The 18,381-nt window shown below is 62.9% G+C and overlaps 1 protein-coding gene across 2 annotated transcripts in view; it reads left to right on the top strand.

Annotated features, from left to right (window-relative positions):
- Positions 1–8,379, top strand: part of POC1A (POC1 centriolar protein A) — a 56,566-nt gene extending 48,187 nt beyond the window's left edge. The window contains exon 12 of one of the 2 annotated variants that reach the window (XM_053930343.2): positions 4,296–8,379. In XM_053930343.2, the coding sequence (XP_053786318.1) occupies positions 4,296–4,639 (344 nt within the window). In that variant the 3' untranslated portion in view covers positions 4,640–8,379. The remainder of the gene's footprint in view (positions 1–4,295) is intronic. The other variant, XM_024566116.4, reaches the window with a different exon arrangement.
- The last annotated feature ends 10,002 nt before the right edge of the window (positions 8,380–18,381 follow it).

Below are 18,381 nucleotides of genomic sequence, written 5' to 3'. Positions count from 1 at the left end.
GAGGGGGCGGGAAAGGGGCCTGAAAAGGAGGCAGAGTGAGACCTGGGGGGGAAAGGCCGTGAGAAGATGCAGGACAAGCCCCCTCCAGAGGAGACCAGGCTGGGAGAGAGTGCTGTGGGTATGGGGGGTGGGGGTTGGACCTTGAGGATGTGCGGAGGTGGGGCTGGGAAATGGCGCCAGAGGAGAGGGCAGCCCAGCCCAGGGAGGGTGCTGACCAATGCACAGGGGGCGGGCCGTGGGGGCCGGGTGCCGCTCCAGCAGGGGCTGCCCTCGTTCTGCCACACTCCTTCTGAGGGTGGTTCCTCCTCTCGGGGAGCACCCGTCCCTGCCTGCCTGCGCAAGCTCCGCCCTGGACCCACGTGGAGCCCAGAGAGCATCCCAGCCCCGGCCATGCTGCCGGGACCCTCATCGCTGTGGGCCCTGCAGACCCACTTGGGCCACACAGCACCACAGACGCTGAAGTCCCTGCCACACTCACAGTCCTTGTCGCACACATCAGGAATGGAGTCCAATGGAGATGCACACGCCCAGGCTCAGCCCACACAGGGCACCCGAAGTGGCCAGTCTGGGCCACTGGTGGGTGTGGGAGAGTGTGGGAGTAGGGTTCCCTGGCCCCGGCCCCGCAGGCCTGTAGCCGGCCTTCTGCAGACCCCTGGGAATTCCACGCACATTCACTGTGCCGCCAGCCCTGGCTCCTTCCCTGGCCACCTTGTGCCCAACCCGCTCAGAAGGGCCTCGCACTGAGACTGCCCTATCCGGAGCCCAGGCAGGCCCATCCTGTCCTGGCATGGGGGGGGGGACAAGCCAGTGTTCTGGGGTCACATGGCCAGAGTGAGTGGAGGCAAGGCAGTCACCAGGCCTGTCCTTGCATGTGCTCGATGGGGACAAAGAGGCACACGGTCCCCACACCCTGAAGGCAGGCCACTGGAGTTCACAGCTCATGTTTGTCACATGTAAGCTGTGTGACTTCAGGCAAGTTGCTTAATGTCCCTGTGCCTCGGTTTCCTCACTGAAATGGGGGTGATGAAGGCCACGACCCTGAGGGCTGCTGAGGAGTACTCGGCACGTTGGGCGCAGCCCCTGGAGCAGAGCATCAGGAGCCATTAGGGTGCCCCCCAGAGCCTGGCCCTGGGTCCTCCCACTGGTCTGCCCTAGAGCCTGGGCCCCACTGCCCAGTTACGAGGGCACCAGGCCTGGCAGCTAGAAGGCAGGGCTGAGTGAGTGGTCCCGGCCCGCCTGGCCCAGCAGTCAGGAGTCCTGGGGGACAGGCCCTCTTTCCTGGCCACCTTGCCCAGACAGGTCTGCCCTAATGGCCAGGACCCTGGACTTGTCCGCCCACGTCAGGCAGGGCCGTTTCCTTCACTGGCACCTGTCACCAGCCTGCCCCTCCTTGGGGCCTTCCTGAGAGGCTGGGACCTCTGGCCCCTGTTTCTCTGGACAGGACAAGGTAAGAGGTTGTACGGTTTGGGGCTGCTGAGAAGGTCAGTTTTCATGTGCCCTTGAGTAGGAGGAAGGTGAGCTGACCAGCAGGCCATGTGGGCTCAGGACTGCAGGGTGTTGGCTCAGTGGTGCTCCTCGCCCTCCTTCCTGCCACCCAGGGCTCGCAGGCAGGCTGAGGCTGCAGGTCACTGCACCGGGCACGTGTGTGGGGCTGTAACTCTGGGCCGACCAGCGAAGGTCCCACTGTGAACAAGGCCACAGGACGTTACTGGGGACACCCGATGGCCTGAACCTCTCCCGGATGCTCTTCCCTCCTCCCACTGGCCCTGGAAGCCAGGCAGTGCAGTGGCGTGGTGGTGGCCTGGGCACCAGCGGCCCTGAGCCTGCCCAGCCCTGGGGACACTTTCTGCCTGGTAGAGGGAAGGCACATCGATCTGCACACTTAGAGCCCAGCGTTGCCAGGACTGCTTTGCACCACTCTCCGTAAGGCTGGGGCTGCAGTGGGGTTGCTAAGATCCGTTCTGGCTCTGGGCAGCTTGGCTCAGCTGGTCCCAGACAGCACTGTCCCATAGACTGGCAGGTCATGGGTTTGAGTCCCAGCAGGGCACATAAGCTGGTTGCAAGTTGGATTCCTCCGTCCAGGTGCCTGCAAGAAGGCACCTGATCGGTGTTTCCTTCACTCTCACTGTCTCTTTCCCACGCCCCCTTCCTCTCGCTCTAAAAAGCAGTGAAAAAATGTCCTTGAGTGGGGATTTAAAAAAATTAAAAAGAACAGTTGTGAAGCAGAGAATGTAGTGCTAACAACATACAGAAATCCTAATGCATCCTTCTCTCTCTGGCCCATCCTTCCAGCCCGTGGGCAGGATCCCCGGGTGGTGGCTGCCACCCAGCATCTTGGCAGAGTAGGCTCCGGGGCAGAGGGGGATGGAGAGGTGGGGCCCAAACCCAGAAGCCTGGCCAGGGAGGGGCGAGGCCTGCGGGCGGCAGGGCTGAGAGGTGCAGGGCTCTCTTCAAACCTGTTTGTCTGGAACATGCCGTGCAGCGCCCGCGAAACCCCCCAAAGGAAGGGCCCCCAGCTGGGCTGGCACGCTCGGTTCCGGGGCTGGATGGGAAGGAGATGTTTTTCTGTTCAAAGAAATTTAATATCGACAAACGCATATTTCCACTGAACCGATGTGTGGGCCCCGTGGAACTAAGTGGGGACCTCCTGAAATGCGTGGTGCCCCTGCTGCCGATGTGACCCCGCACCCACAGCCTCTGCATTTGGAGAGTGGGTCCCTGGGAAAAGTTTAGGAGGCGGCAGGAAAGGAAAATGCTCCTCCGCTGTGGCCTGGTGTCCGGGGCCATCGGAAAAAGTCTGGATGAAGAATGGTTTTGGCGCTTGGCTCGGTGCGAGCGTCTCAGCAGCCAGTGGAAACTTCCAGGAATGCTGCTGTGGGCCAGCCCGGGGCTGTTTCCGCTGCCGCTTTTATGAGATGCAGACCCCTTTGAGGCCAGCAGCCAGCCCGGGGGGGGGGGGGGGGGGGGGGGGGGCGGGGGGGGGCGGTTGGGACCGTCTCAGCCCAGCTCTGCCTCAAGGTGCAGTTCCTAGTCCACAGGCAGAGGCAGCGACTCCTCAGCCCGCGCTGCGGCCCGGTCACTGGAGCGCGGAGCCTGGGTGGCCCCGCCAGCTCAGTCAGAGGGGCCAGCTGCCAGGAGGAGCAGCCTCCACAAGCGGCTGGTGGCATGTGGGACTAGCAGCCGCAGTGGAGACTCCTGCCCTGGGACTTCAGTGTTCACTCAGCGTGAGAAAGGAAGGTGCTTCTCCACTGGACCAAGGCCAAGAGCCTCCAGGGAGCCCTCAGGGGAGGTGGCGAAACCTCCCGGGAAAGCCCACAGGCAAATAGGGAGAATTAATAGGAAGTTTGTTTCTTAGCTGACCCATTTCTGAGGCCTGTCCCCACTGGACTTGCCCAGTGCCCGGTGTGGGCCTGGCACACATAGGCGCTCAGCCAGCCCTTGGCAAGGGAAGCAAATGGTGAGCCCAGCCGTCTGCCAGCAAGAGTCAGGGTGGGCGTGACAGGTGGGGCAGGCCTGTGGGGAGAGGGCTTGGGGGCTGTGGGCCAGCCCCTCTCGGCAGCAAGCCACCTTGATGACAGGCATTGTCACAGGAGCAGCTGGGTCCCATGCGGAGTCCCCTCCCAGTCTCCAGGGCAGCAGTGAGCTCAGCGTCGCCCTTCCCGTTCCCGAGGGGGTCATGGGCTCAGAGATGGGGAGTTGGGGCCTGACCCCAGGTGGCACATTCCTGCAGCAGTCCTCACTGGACTGGGAGAGGCAGAGGCCTCCTGGGCTCAGGGGCTTCACTGCCAAGCCTCCGAGGCCTCCCAGTGTGGAGGGGGAGGGCCTGCGCCAAGGGCCTGAGGACCCAGGTGGGGTGCCTTCCTCGGTGGGTGCGGTGCTCTCACCTTTGGAATGACGATGGTTGGTGGTATGTGGTTGTTCGTGGGCAGCCTGGCACCAAGGTAGAGGTGGTTCTGCTCCAGAATTCCAATGCAAACACCAGAGCCCCGGGGCCAGGTACTCCCAGCCTCCGCTGTCTCGGGAATGACCGAGGGCTGTGGGACCTGCCGCCGCCTTCCCCTCGCCATGTCTTCCCCTGCCCAAAAACGCCCGAGAACCACCACCAGAGCCCCGGGTGGATGTGAAGGCAGGAGCTGTCCCAGAGGCGCCAGAGGTGCAGGGCCAGGCAGGGCCCTGGGTGGGAAGAGCTGACAGCTGGCCTTCGGAGTTCAGGCGGAGCAGGACAGGCAGAGGGGGTCCCCGGGGCAGCCAGCGGCCCCTGCACCTTCTGAGCCTGTGCACCTGTTGTTTTGCAGACAGTCTCCATCCTGGAGCAGCGGCTGACCCTGACAGAGGACAAGCTGAAGCAGTGCCTGGAGAACCAGCAGCTAATCATGCAGAGAGCAACACCGTGATCCGGGGAGCAGGAATCAAGAACTCAGTCGATTGGGGGGGGCGGGCAGGCAGGGTGTGGTACTGCGGGACTCAGGTGAATAAACAAAGGGGATTCAGCTCTTCGGGAATGGCGCCCATGCCAAGCCTGGGGGCTGTGCCATTCTGCCTACCCTGCGTTCTGCACCCGGACGTGCTCCGCCTGGCTCAGGAGGCCCCGTTGGCACGGCCCACTCATGCAAAACGGACCACGTCTGGTTTAATATGAAGCCACATGAAAATGTTTGCCACCTCGGAGTCCTAAGGAGCCCTGGGACCCCAGCTCCCCCAGGGGAGGGAACCCCAAGCCACCTTAGTTCACTTACCACACAGCCAAGACACAGGCTGCTCCTGTGACTTTGAGCTGGGACTTTCAAAGGCCGGGCTGGGACTTTTCTGTGACCCCTATGGAAGCCCCCGAGTGGGCCTGCGTGACTCGGGTTTATCCAGAAGCAAGCACTCTGGCTTCGAGGTGGCTGTGATTTCTGCTCTACCCTGGACCTGGTGGCTTCCTCTGCGTGCACAAGGGTGAGTGAGTCTCACCATTAAAACGAATGTTATGGAGGCTGTCACAGAAATGGCTCCTTCTGAGTGAGGCCTAATCAGCCCCCTTCCCCAGGGCCCACGAAGCAAAAACGAAAATGGCCACTTGGGAGGCCCCTGCCGGGATCCCCTCTGAGTCCCGGAATACCCTTGTGGGTGTGGGGGAGCAGGGACAGACAGAGCCCCTGCATCCCACCTTCCTCTCCTGGCTGGCCCCAGCTAGCTCCCATGGGGCCAGGGACCGGCAGGCACCTGCATTTCCATCAGCTCCTCCCTCTGCACCCGTGTGGGAAAGCTGGGCGAGTGTTTTCCACATGTCTGGGTGTCCAAGCCTTCGGCATTTGGCCCTGGGCCTGGCCAGCCGGGGAGGGTTCCGTTCTTCCACGCACCTGCTGGGGGCACTTGGACTTCCCAGGAGCTGTCAGTGCCGCTCACTAATGAGGTTTGTGGCCTCTGCGGCCTCCAGGTGGGAGCAGAGCCCAACGCCTGTGCTGGGTCCTGACAAGTGACAAGAACAGGCAGCTGCCTCCCCCAGCTGGGTGGGGAGAGGGCTGCAGGCTAGGTCAGGCCTCAGGCGCTGCCTTTGTTCCTCTGTGTGACCTGCACGTGGTGACTGGGCCTCAGGTTCTTGTGGTAAGTGGTGGTGATCAGCCCCCTCTGGGTGATTAGGAGCCAGGTGCTGCACTGGGGCCCTGTATCCCCACCCCACCCTGTCTCGCTAGGCAGGTGACCCCGCCCCTCATGCCCTGTGGGTGAGGGTGAGGATGAGGCTGTGGGCTCAGGCAGTGAAGGCCCCCCCGGGACCTGCTGCAGTCTTCCATGTGGCCGGGTGGGCATGCAGAGGGGCTGGCAGGCCTCTGTCTGGATTGGTGAGTGAGGCCTTCAGCTGTCACAGCAGGTCATGGTCCCCCACCCCTGGAGGCTTGTAGGGAGAGTCTGGGCAGCCCTGAGTCTGCTCAGAGGAGATGCAGCTTGAGGGGCTAGCCTTGCTGTTCCCTCCCATGCTAGCTCTCCGGACTGCAGACCCCTAGGCCATCCTGTGGTGGTGCCAGGCCTGGGGCTGGAGCTCCCAGGAGTTGGGGCTCTGGTGATGGGAGCTGAAGGCCCAGGGAGAGCTTGTCTCCAAGGACGACAATGGTGTGGATTGGGAAGGGGCCGGGTGGCAGTGGTTGTGCCTGGAAGTCCCACCAGTCACTCAGTATAAACTGTCTGGTGGGGCACCCCCGCCACACACCAGCCACCTTGTCTTGTGGGCCGCCTTCCTGGAACTCGGCCCCGTGCCAATGGGATGGGGGCTGCTGGTCCGAGGGCCCCTTGGCTATGAAGTTTTAGGTGGCCAGTTATGGCCACTCGATCCCGTGGTCCCAGCCATGGGCATCCTGAGGTGAGGAGGGGTGGAGCTGACAGGCGGGAGCTCAGGGCAGCACTGCCACACCTGAAGGAGCAAGTGCTCTGAGCCCACCTCTTCCTTCTCACTGAGGCTGCCGCAGGCTTGGGGTGGGGGTGTGTGATTGCCCGGAATCCCGGAAACCCTGCCTGCCGAGCCAACGAGAACATGGTGAGTCATCCTGGCCCTGTTGTCCCAGCTCCCTGTCATTAACCTCATCCTAAATGACTTGCTCAGGATGGCCCCTGATGACTCCCGCCTTAATTGGTGTGTGATCATTTAATGGGACAAAACCCCCCAGGGGTTCTCGCCAAGCACCCCTGCTGCTGCCAAGGGAACCACCTCACTGAGGTGGCAGGGGCGGGCTGGTGGTGTCCTGGGGCATCATCCCATTTCCTGTGAGCTTCTCAACCCACACAGGGCCTTGTCCCGTTGCCTGGCGGGCCCACCCAGCCGACTGACACGCAGCCTGGGCTCACTCTGGGGCAGTCTTCCCTCGAGGCTTCCCCCGGTCTCCTGGGACCCATGGAGGCTCCGGACGTGGGGCCCTTGCAGCTGTCCTCACAGTGAGACGCCCAGGCAAAGCCAGGAGGCAGCTCTCCATGCCAGCCCATCCCTAGGCAGCCAGCCTTCCAGAAACCCTCCTGAGAACCCACAGAGAGCAAGGCCAGGGTGCTCTCACTTTGCGTGAGGCCGCCTCTGGCCGTCCACCATGCCCCTTCCTATGGCGGGAACCCCAGCCCCCACCCATGAGGGGTCTCAGTGCCGGGACAAGGAACCTGGGCAGGATGGGACCTCACGGCCTCCTGAGGCCTCCCTTCTTGTCCCTGAGCTGCTTTCAGGCACAAGTGTGTGTTCCTGAAAGGGGACCCTGGCACCATTCATGGATACCTGGGAGGCAGAGCCTGGCCTGCAGGCAGGCAGCCTTCCCCAGCCAGGTGTTTGCGCACAGCACGGGGACCGAGACTGACTTCAGCGCCACGGACACCCCTGAGCACCTTGGCCCACATCGACCTTGTCCCTGTTACTCTGGTCTCAGGCCTGGCCAAGGGCACAGGCGCTCTGGTCAGCTGGCCTCTGGCCCTCCGGCCTCCTCTGGCTAGCCTCCACCCAAGACCAGGACCTCACCTTGACCTGGCAGATCTCTCTAGAACACTGGTGGCAAACAAGGCCTGCGGGCCGAATCTGGCCCTCCACCTTGTTTTATCCGGCCCAGCACCGTGTTTCTACCCGGCAGCAGCACTGAGCTCCTTGCCCCTAGTTAAGGAGTAGTTACATGTATACAGTCCTAAAATCACATCCGGCCCTTTGAACACAACCTCAAGACTGATGTGGCCCCTGGTGAAAATGAGTTTGACACCCTGGTGGGTAGTTCTAGAGTCTAGAACCATCCAGCTTTCCCAGAAGCTCCTGTGGTGCCCCACCCCACCTCTGCCCTTAGCCCGTCAAACTCTGACCCTGGCCAGAGCCACCGCAAAACCAAGCCCTGGCACCCAGGGTCAGGGCGCGAGAGCTGACGTGCTTCCCAAGGCAGCGTGTCCCCCACCCCCAGCCAGCTCAGCGCCCAGTGCCTCCCCGCCATGACAGCCGCTCCTGGGCTGGCTCTGCAGGAGCCTCTGAAACCCGGCAGAAGCAGTGTCGTTGGCCCCCAGGCCCCCGCGCTCACTGGAAGCGAGGCACTTCCTGCTGTGGGCCTGGGTCTGGGCTGGAGCTGTGATGCTGGCCTCTGCTCCCAGGGTTGTCCTGGCCCAGGAGTGGGCTCCAGCTCCCCAGTAGTTGGCGTGTGCTCTGGAATAGCCCTCCTGTTGGGAACAAATGCCTCTGGTTTGGAGACCCTCAGCCCTGTGGGCTCCTCTGGTGAGGGAAGGGAGCCTCAGGTTGGGGCAGGGCAGGTGCCAGCCCTTTCAACATGCCCCAGGAGTTCGGGGCTTGCCCCCACAAGGAGCCAGGTCTCCCCCCGCATCCTGCCCCCGCTTGGCCCTGGGCCCGCCTCGTCTGTTCCCCATTGCAGCCTGAGTCTGTAAGATTAAAACAATAAAAGAAAACTTGTAAGACAGCTTATGTCATCCCTGCTCAGTACCTCCCAGTGGCTCCCCAGCCTCCTCCCAGTATGGGCCACAGCGCCCACCACAGCTGTGGCACCCTCCTCCTGGATCCTGCCTGTCCCCACCCCCATATCCTGTCACCTGCCACTCTCCCCTCATGCCCGTGCAGCCACATCAGCTGCCTCATCCCTCCTTGGACACACCAGGCAAATTCTGTCCCCAGTGCCTTTGCACCAGCCATTCCCGCTGACAGGGATGCTCTGGCCTCCCCCTTCATGCCTCGGCCTCCTGACCCATAACGTGGAGTGAGAGCAGGAGTGGCCTCGTGGGGCTGCGGGGAGATCCGATCAGAAGCATCACACAAGGACGGAAGGGCAGGCTTCGTCCCGCTGGGCTCCAATGCGTAACCTGGGAGGTGGCTGGAGGTGGCTGGAGGTGGCGCAGGGCTGGACCCCCAGAACCAGAAACCTGCTGGCTCGGAGGCCCGCTCTAGGCTCGGTCTCCCTCGGCCGGCTAGAAACCTGCGGCTCAGCAAGTGCTCCTGTGGGGGGCCCTGTGTACCCTGTGAGGCCCTCAGGCTCCGCTCCCTGACCAAGCATCTCTCCCCACGCGGCAGCTTGGCTCCCCTTTCCCTAGGGAGGCTTCCAGCTGCCCAGCCAACCTCGGTGCCCATGCACAGCCCCCACTGAACAGGGAGGGAGGGTGGGGCGGCCAACCCTCTCACCAGGCTTCCCCACCCACCTGCTAGCCAAGGGGGCAAAGGTGAGGGTGCGGGCTGGCTGTGTGAGTGGCCTTGCTGTGCCCAGGATCTCGGGTGGGGCAGGCCCTGAATGAGTCTGTCGCTTCTGGCTGACCAGCTGTGGTGGGGCTTCCTCAGGCCACGGCCCCTCCCACCCGCCTGGCTCAGTCCTACCCCTGATGGCTCAGAACCCCAGCCAAGTGGGGCCAGGGGTTTGGGGCTTTTCTGCCTGGAGGGTGGGAGAGACTGGGCTTTCTAAGGGGCCTCTCCCACCACCTCCCCCTGCCCCGCAGACCGTTGGCCTGGGGTCTTCTGCAGGGGCCTGGGATCCTGGAATCAACCTTGTGGGGGAGGGGTGGTGCCAGGACCCTGGCGGGGGGGGATAAAGTCTTCCCCAGCTCTTGCCTCCTCTGCCCTTTCCCCTCCCTTCCTTCTCCCCGGCTTCCTCCAGAACACGTGTTTCTAATCCCCACTCAGGCCCCTCTTCCCTCCCCAGCCCGGTTTCCTCTCTGAGGCATGGAGGCTGCATGTGGAACTCATTAGGAGACCCTCAGGGCTTGTAACCGAACTCCGGCCTGGGCGTGGGGAGGGGCCCCCTCCACAGCCCCCTTTTGGAGATCCGTGCGGGGGTGGCGACACTCTGTTTGGCCCCTGTGTGGCCCTGTGCAGCGTTGCCAGGAGCTGGCTGAGGCTGGCGGGGGCTCGAGGCCGGTGGCCGGCTCATCTCCCTCCAACCCAGCCTGCTCCCTGGCGCCCACTCAGCCACGGCAGCCTCCCCAGGAGCCAGGCCGGAAGCCCCGAGGATCCCGCCCGGGAGCACAGCTGACCTCGGGGCCCTTGGAGTGACTGAGAAAGCTGAGGGGCTCTGAGCTGCGACCTTGACGACCCCCAGCTTCCCACCTGAAACCACGAAGCAGAGAAGAGAATGTGGTGTGGACGGCTACCGGGCAACGTGAGGCCGTCTTTTCCTTTAAAGGACATGCCGAGGGCACGGTCCCATGAGCTGGTCATGGAGGTCACGTGAGGCACTGACGCTGCGGTCCCCAAGTCAGGGAAAGGCCAGGTGAACTAAGTAAAGCCAGCGGTGTGCCCACAGGCCTTGTCAGGGCCTCGACCACAGTCCTGTGCGGGGCAGCTGGGGCCACAGACTTCACCTCGCTCCCCAGGCATCTGGCCGCAGGAGTCTTTTCCTCAAGGTGCACCTGGCGGGCCTGGCGTCCACGAATCCCACTTTGGACAGTTCTACAGCAAGAGCCCGGAGGAGGCAGGAGGCATGGCTCAAAAGGCCCTCCTGGGAAAGGACCACCAAGGTCTGAGCAGGCACTGTTTCCGCTGGGTCTGAGAAAAGAGTAGGGACTGAAGGGGTGACGGCTGAGGACGGGTGAGCAGGAGGCAGCAGGGGCTGATGAGGCCAAGGCTGAGAGGTGGAGCCATGCCGGAGCCGTGCTGGAGCTGCGCCAGGGCCCTAGCAACCAACTTCCTCCCTACCCTTCCTCACGGGAGGGCAGGTGGGTGGATGGCCAGGTGTGGGCACAGAGGCAGAGCCTTGCCCACAGGATGGGGCCTGCACAGGCGGGCCCCGGGTGTGGGGAGAGTCCCTGTCACCGCCCCACCATGAGAGCCTCAGGACCGGCCGCCAGCGGCTCTAGGTTCCGAAATGCAGCTGTCTCCTGTCTCCGTCTCCTACACCCCATGGCTTTCCCATGGGGTGGGGCCCCCACTGTCCAAGCACAAGGGGGCTGACCCCTCCCATGGTGTTTCCTCCCACCTCACAGCAGTCTGGCGTGATGCACTGCCCCCACTTTATAGAGGAGCAAACTGAGCCCCCGAGAGAGGAGGCTGGTGGTTGAGACAATGGAAGAGCCAGGTCTCTAGGTCAAGCTCCCCAATCTCCAGCCCAGCCCCCCACATCACACCCATGCCCTGTGCCAACACACATGGCATGCGCACACCTTGGGCATCTGAGGGCTGCAGCGGACTGTCCCGCTGTGCCCAGCTCAGCGCCCAGCAGGTGGCCAGCACTTGGCCTTGTGCCTGGCCAAGTGGCGCATGGGGGTGGTTGGGGCTCCATACCCTGTGCCTTAGGCCAAAGAGCCCCTCCCCTGCCGGTTCCAGTGCAGCCCCTGCCGGCTGCCCTGCACCCCAGGAGTTAGGTGGGCAGAAGGTGTTGCCCCACTCTGTGGATGGGGAGGCTGAGGCACCGCAAGGGGCCACCTGGTTCCGCAGCAGGCAACAGACTGTGCCCCCAACTCTGCTGGGGCTCCACTTCCTGCAGTGCCATGGCAGGGGACTCCAGCCGGTGCCCCAGCCTGCGTTGGTGGGCCAGGCCCGGTGCTTCTGGGAAAGCTGCAGAGGCTCCTGGGAAGATTTCTAGGGACGGCTCTGGGGCACCTTACCCCCACCAGCCCCAGGCTCTGCACCGCCCCTCGAGCACAGGCCAGAGGCTGTCCCATGTGGAGGTGGGGGTCAGGACAGAGCTGTCTCCTGATGAGAGAATGCAGAGGCCATGGCTGGGGAAGCGGGTGGGGTGGGGAAGCGGGTGGGGGCCTCAGGCAGAGTTGGCCCCTGGTCCACAGCCGCAGCCCCCAATCCCCACCTCAGGGGGCTGCTGGAAGCCCTGAGCCTCAGAGGTCATCAGAGCTCTTGTCTCTCCCAGGAGACCCTCCTCTTTGTGGGAACGAGTCTCCCAGGTCTTGGGGCATGTGCCCCTATGGCAGGAATAGGGCTGGGTGGAGCCAGGGCAGGGAGGAGGGTCCCCAGACTGTTTCCTGCCACCGTGCTTGCCTACCTGGGAACTGAAACACCTCCCATCCAGTGCCAGGCAGGTGTGAACAGCTGAGCCCATGTGAGCTGGCCCTGAGCTCGCCACCTGCGATGGGGCTGGGCACTGAGGCTTCAGTCTAGTAACCCTGTGCCTGGACCAGGCCAGCAGGCTCCCAGGACACTTCCCCAGCCTCATTGTGGTCACATCGTTCCCGTCACTGTCACCATCAATGCCTCGTAGGAGGGATTCCTGAAAGACAGGGCTGTGTGGGCTGATGGGGAGAGGATCAGACAGGCCTGGGCGGCAAGCAGAAGCTAATGAGGCAATTAGGCCTGGCAGCTACAGAGACTTACCAGCACCCGCCTCTCAGCCCCCCTGCAGCAGAGCCAGCCCAGGCCTCTGGCACATCCGCCCGCCAGGTGCCCCAGGAATTCCCAGCCTCCTTCCTCCACTCGCCTGGCCTCACAGGTCAGACCGGCTGTGCGGTTTGGAGCCCGCTGCTGCTGGCCCTCCTGACCCCCAGCCCTCAGGCTGGTTGGGCAAAGAGACCCAAGGTCTCCTTCTCCGACCCCACCACGGCTCCTTGCCTTTTCTCTGGCAGGGCAGGCCTGCCTGGATGCCCTCCTGCGTCCCACCCCTGCCCCAACCAACAGGCCTCCAGGCCCTTCCCTGCAGATGTGGCCTCAGAAGGATCAGAAGCTTGGAGCAGGAGGCCAAGGATGATCTGGTGGCCAGATGGGCCGGCAGCTAAGGACACCCGCGCCCCCCCAAAGCCCCGCCTTCCGTCCCTCAGAGCCCGGTGTGGGCTCATGGGGTGCTGTCCAGAAGGCCTGCAGTGTCCTAAGAGGGAGGGAACACCACCCAGATAAATATTCTGGGGAGGGGATATGAGAGCAAAGGGCTCTGGCTGTCACCCTTGGCTTGGGGGCAGGGAACTGGCTCACCTATGCTTACCTGGATCTTTTCCCTCTCCACTCCACCTTCCTCTGAGCCCCACAGGAATCTCCCAGGGGTTGTAGAACAGCCTCTCCTGGCCCTCCAAGGCCTCAATGCCAGCAAAAGGGACTCCCCGCCGAGTCAGAGCCTCCCACACAGTGCAGCGCCCCCTCCAGGGTGGTGGTGTGCAGGACCGGAGCCCAGGCTTGCTTGGGCCTCCAGGGACCGCTGAGCAGGGAGGATCAGCGGCTCCTGGTTGGGAGAAGAGCCCTCACCAAACCAGAAACTGTGGCCTACCTACCGCCTGAGGCTGGGAGGAGGCACGGCGGGGAGCCATTCTGGCTGCAGCGAACCTCCCTCGCTGCCAGAGTGGGCAGGCCATGCAGGGCAGGTGAGGCCCAAGTGGGGAACACAGTGAGAGGCCACCGGAATCACCCCCTGAGGCAGGGAGAGCCAGTGGCACTGTAATTCCCATGCTGACTGCAGGGGTCTAGAAGGAGGCTGGTTCTGGTTCTGGCTCGGCCACCTCCCAGGTGCCCGCTCTGGCTCTGGGGGATGGTGGGTTTGGAGGAAGGATGAAGAAGCAGAGGGAGAGCTGGGAGAGGAAGGTTCCAGAAGAGGAACCAGTGTGTGCAAAGACCCTGAAGAAAGAGCAGGGAGGGCATCGGAGGGGTGGGGCTGGGGGAGCTTTCAGGGGAGGCCGGGAGCTGGGGGGAGGGGCAGGGCCAGGTCACCAACAGCCACGCTGGCCACAGAGGGGAACTCCATGCCGGAACCATGGGAGGCTTTGGTGCACGGGAGGGCCTGGCCCGATTCACAGTCTCACAGATCCCTGGGCTGCGGTTGGGGGGTGGGGGACTGTTGGATGGAGCAGTGAGCGGAAAGGAGGCTGGGGAGATGGTCTGGGGGCAGGGGAGAGGGCCTGGCCTGGGCAGGCGGCAGAGAGAGGATGGACCGAAACTAGGTCCTGTGAAGGGTCAGGTGCATGGGTTCAGAAAGGGCATTTGACGGCGCCTAAACTGTGCACGCGTGGCCCCTCATGTGGGGGGAGTGGCTGCCTGTGCCTACGGCGTGTTCCCCCTGCCTTCGTGTCCCCCGCCGCCCCAGACATGGGAACAGCTGGTAGAACAGCAGCCACCTGGGGCTCCCCATGGGCTGTGCTTGGACCTCCTCCTGTAGGAGTCTGGGCCCCAGCCCCCTGCCACAGCTTGATTTGTAACTACGGGCCTCAGTTTCCCGTCCATCAGAAGAGTTGACAGCCCTCCCAGGGCTGATGCAAAACCTGGACAGGGGCCAGAAGGGAGAGTGAGCTGAGCCTGGGCAGCCCAGAGCCTCTGGTGGGAAGTTCACGGCAGGCAGCCCCAGGCAGGGCCATCCACCCTCCCCTAGACCACTCCTCCCACTCGCTTGTGTTTATGTGTTTCCTTCCCATCACCTGGGCCACCGTGACTCAGCCCAGCCCAGTGGGTGAGTGAGTAACCAGCTGGGGCTGGAGCCAGGCCCTCGGAACAGACATTTCCCTTCCCAGGCCTCAGCTTTCCCATCTGTGGAGCAGACAAGCCCTGCTCTGCTCACCTCACTGGGGAAGCCGGGGCGAAGGCGGGGCTGAGCATGTGAGAACGGCAGCGCAGGGCGTGACCCTCATACCAGCACAGAAGCCAGGCCCGCTCGCTCTCAGTCCCAAGTCAGCCCTGAGCAGAGCTGGGAAGGCATGCTGGCCCCGGCCAACCAACCCAGCAGACCCCCAACCCTCCTATTTATTGATTGATTTGTCTTTTAAATTTCTGTTTTTAAAATTTATTGATTTGAGAGAGAGGGAAACATCGATTTGCTGTTCCACTTACTGATGCATTTATTGGTTGATTCTTGTATGTGTCCTGACTAGGGATCAAACCCACAACCTTGGCATATTGCGACGATGCCCCAACCAACTGAACTACCTGGCCAGGGCTCCCCCACACCTCTTAAGGGAACCTTTACCAGCAGGAGCATGGAATGGAGGGAGGGTGGGGTGGTAAGAAAGGCCTGGTTGACCCACCCCAGACCCCTGCAGGTCGAACCACCCTGAAGTGGGTAGAGAGTGTACTTGGGGCCCCATGGGGGAGGATTAGGAGAAGGAGCGACTCCACTGAGGTCAGGCAGGGCAGTCCTCCTGGGGTGGGAGAAGCTGATGGGGGCAGGGAATGAGGAAGAGCTCTGTCTGGGGCATGGAGGAGGGTGCAGGAGAAGGTCTGGGTGAAGTGAGCTGGGGGGGGGGGGGGGACGGTGAAGAGGCCACAGCTGCTCTGGCTATGAACTGAGGTCGTAGTGAACAGGTCTGAGGTCTCATGTCCCTTGTGTACCACAGTCACTGGTCAGGCTTGCTTAGAAGGGTTTTGAAGCAAGGACTTGGCTCAGCCAGAAAGTGCTGTGATTGACTAGTAATGTCTGCCAGGGACAAAGCGTTGCAGAGTGGTGACCATTAGTCCTCTGTTTTCCGTTCTATTTTCTATTTTTAGGCCGGCTCTGGTGGGCTGGGTATGTGGCTGGGAGAGTGGCTGCGGGGACCCATGCGGGGAGGTTGGCCAAACGCCTGCTGTCACTGCTGGGTGGGGAGCTGGGGGAAGGAGGAGTTATGTTGGTCTGATCACCCTCTGAGGCCCCACTCACTGCCCTACATACTACCTGGCCCAGGGCAGGCACTCAGGAAAGGCCTGAACAGCAGTGGAGAGGAGTCTGTCTTCCTCTCCCCCTCTGCCTTCCCTGGTAGCTGCGGGGAGCTCCCAGATCTCCCAGGCCCTGGCTGCCATCCTGCCAAGTCCGTCCTCTGATGTGCCTGGGTGTGACCCTGTCTGCCACCTGATCCACAGGGCCCTATCTTCCTGCCCCTCCAACCTTGTGCACCTGGGCAGCGCATGGAGAGGATGAACAGGCACGTGGCTCCCCAGCACCTGAGCTGGCCCAGGCAACAGCTTCCCCACGCCGTACTGCCACCCCCCAGAGCCTGGCAGCCCCTCAGTGTTCCACCCAGAGCTTGTGACCCTGAGATCCCAACACCAGCTAATAGGGCAGGGTGAGCCCAGGAGGGCGGGGGAGGGGAGTGTGGCTTCCACCCGTCAGTAACCACCCTTCTGTGGGCCCCCCTCCAGAGACAGTGGCAAGTGCCCAGACACACAGGGTCTGTGTGTGCATGCATGCGTGTGAAGGTGTGTGCACCTATGCACTGTGCATTTCCGCCCTTGAGCACAGCTCTGTGTCTGCATGTTTCTGTATACCCGCACGTGTCCCTGAGCTCCTGTGGATAGACGGGTGGGTCTATGTATTATGTGTGTCCTCACATGTGTGTATGGGCGTGTACAGCCAGGGCTCCTGTTCAGGGCAGGGGACTCGTCAGGCCTTTCACAGTCCACTCCTGGCCTTCCTTAGACATCACCTGTTCTGACTGCAACCCAGGCAGGCACCTCACCAAGGGGCAGGGAAGAAGCTGTCCCAAGGTTCAGGAGCAAGAGAAGTGACCCCCAGTCTGGGCCTCGGGCAGGGCTCTGATGACACGTCTCCCCCAGCATGTGCAGCTGCCCTGGGCAGAGGCTGGCATCACAGGCTGCAAGGTGCTGCCTGCCCCAGCCCCTGCTCTGCACTCACGGTGGGATAGGAAATAGACTCCTACTGGGAAGCTGCCCTCCTGGAAGCTGGCACCCTAAATTTGTGCTGGTCTCTCAGGACAGGAGGGCAGGGAACTGACCGACCGTCCTCCTCTCCTCCTCCTCCTCGGGTGAACGCCACTGAAAAATGGTGGCCCATCTCTAAGAAGTCCCCGGCCACCAGTGAGAAAAGGAAAGTCTGCTTCTAAGATGCTTAAAACTATTCTCATGATACAGCTGCCAGGTCACTAAACCATATAGACACCTGCGTGGGGATGCAGCCCAGTTCACAGCTACTTGGTCCACATCAAACGTCCCACCATCACGGCCATGCCTCGCCCTGCAGGGATGGTCCCTTCTCTGGTGGTTCCAGGGCTGGAAGTGTGCAGACAGAGAGGGCCACTCCTAACATGCCTCTGGGTTTGGGCCTGGCTCCTGGGTGAGCGGGGAGGAGACAGAGATGGCAGGAGGGGGAATGGGCCTGCTGAGCAGGCACCTCTCCTGGAGGCTGCAGGTGAGAGAGGGCCTGAACCCCCCCCCGCCCCCGCAGGAAAGACCACATTCCTGAAAAGGGGGAGTATCTTTGACCCCAAGGCCCCATGGGGCCCCAGGTTCCCTCATCCAGCATCCTGGAGGGAGGCTCACCATTGCAGGGCAAGGCCCTGGGCAGGGACAGCTCTGGCCTCTTGCTGTCTGACCATGGGCAAGTTCCTGCGGTGCTCTAGGCCATGTAAGTCAGAGGGTTCTGTGCCCCCCTGAACCCCCGGCCGCACACACCTAAGGGTGGCTCTCCGTGGTCCATTTTACTCATTGTGTCTAGCTGTTCAAGGCTGCAGGAAGGGCTTCACTTGGGACCCCAGGCGATACAGGCCAGGCTGAGTGCAGGGTGGAAACCAGGGAGCCACCCCAGCTCTTGTGAGGGTGGCAGGGAATCCTTTCCTCTCTCTGGGTGGGTGGTTCTTCCTATGCATGGGGGATGGGGACTGTGGGGGTGCAGGGGAGGTTCCTAGTTCAGTTGTGCCCCCACTAGTGAGAGCAGTGGCCAGCTCCCGAAGGATTCCCTGGTCAGAAGGCTCCCTCGGGGGCAGGGGGAGGGGAGGCCGGGAAGGCCGGGCAGGGGCTGCTCAGGACTCTTCTTTGAGTGCTGCCTCCCTCCCTGACAACCAGCCCCTGGGCTGCCAGCCAAAGGGCCTGGCCTCGGAGAGGCCCCCTCCTAAATGGCAAGGTTTGTGATGGACTGGCTGGGGGCTGTCCTGGCCAGCAGTCTCCTACACCTGGGCCACCGGGGCCCAGAAAGGTGAGGACCCCAGCAACGCCAGGGCAGCCCTGGGCGATGAGCCCCACTTCGACTGCGATGCTGCGGTCTTTCTGGGGCTGTGAGGGGGTAGAGACCTCTGCTTCTTTGCGATCCAGCCCTGTGGCCCGGGATGGAACGCTTCAGGTAGACTATCGTTTGCAGGGAACATTGCGGGGAGCGGAACTCCTCCACGCTGCCCCTCTCCGTGCTTTCGGGTCCGCGGAAAGCTCAAGCCGTCGCGGTAGCAGGGGGCCCCCGCCCCCACCTCTAACCCCACTCCCTCCAGCTAGCGGTGGAGGCCAGGTGTTGGTGAGGCGACTAGCCTTGGGCAGAGTGGGAGGGGTAAGCACGAAGGAGGCGGGGGCCCTTTGCCCGGCGGGGAACGGACCAGACCAACCACCGGGGCTAGCCGCTAGCTCCCAGATTCCGCAGGAAAAGCGCGGCAGACCCTGCGCATGCGCGCCGCTCCAGACGAGCCGCTTTGTTCCAGCGCTACCTGCGGCTTCATTCACCTCCTCCGCCCCGCCCGCCAGCGAGCTGCTACGGAGACCCCGCCCATTCCCGCTCTGGGTGGAACCGGCGGAGAGCCCCGCCCCCTCCCTCACACCTCCTTCGGCCGCGATTGGCCATCTGAGCGGCG

This window comes from Desmodus rotundus, chromosome 8 (genome assembly GCF_022682495.2).
Source record: "Desmodus rotundus isolate HL8 chromosome 8, HLdesRot8A.1, whole genome shotgun sequence".
In the NCBI taxonomy this organism is placed as follows: domain Eukaryota; kingdom Metazoa; phylum Chordata; class Mammalia; order Chiroptera; family Phyllostomidae; genus Desmodus; species Desmodus rotundus.
This window is presented reverse-complemented; position numbering and strand designations above follow the sequence as displayed.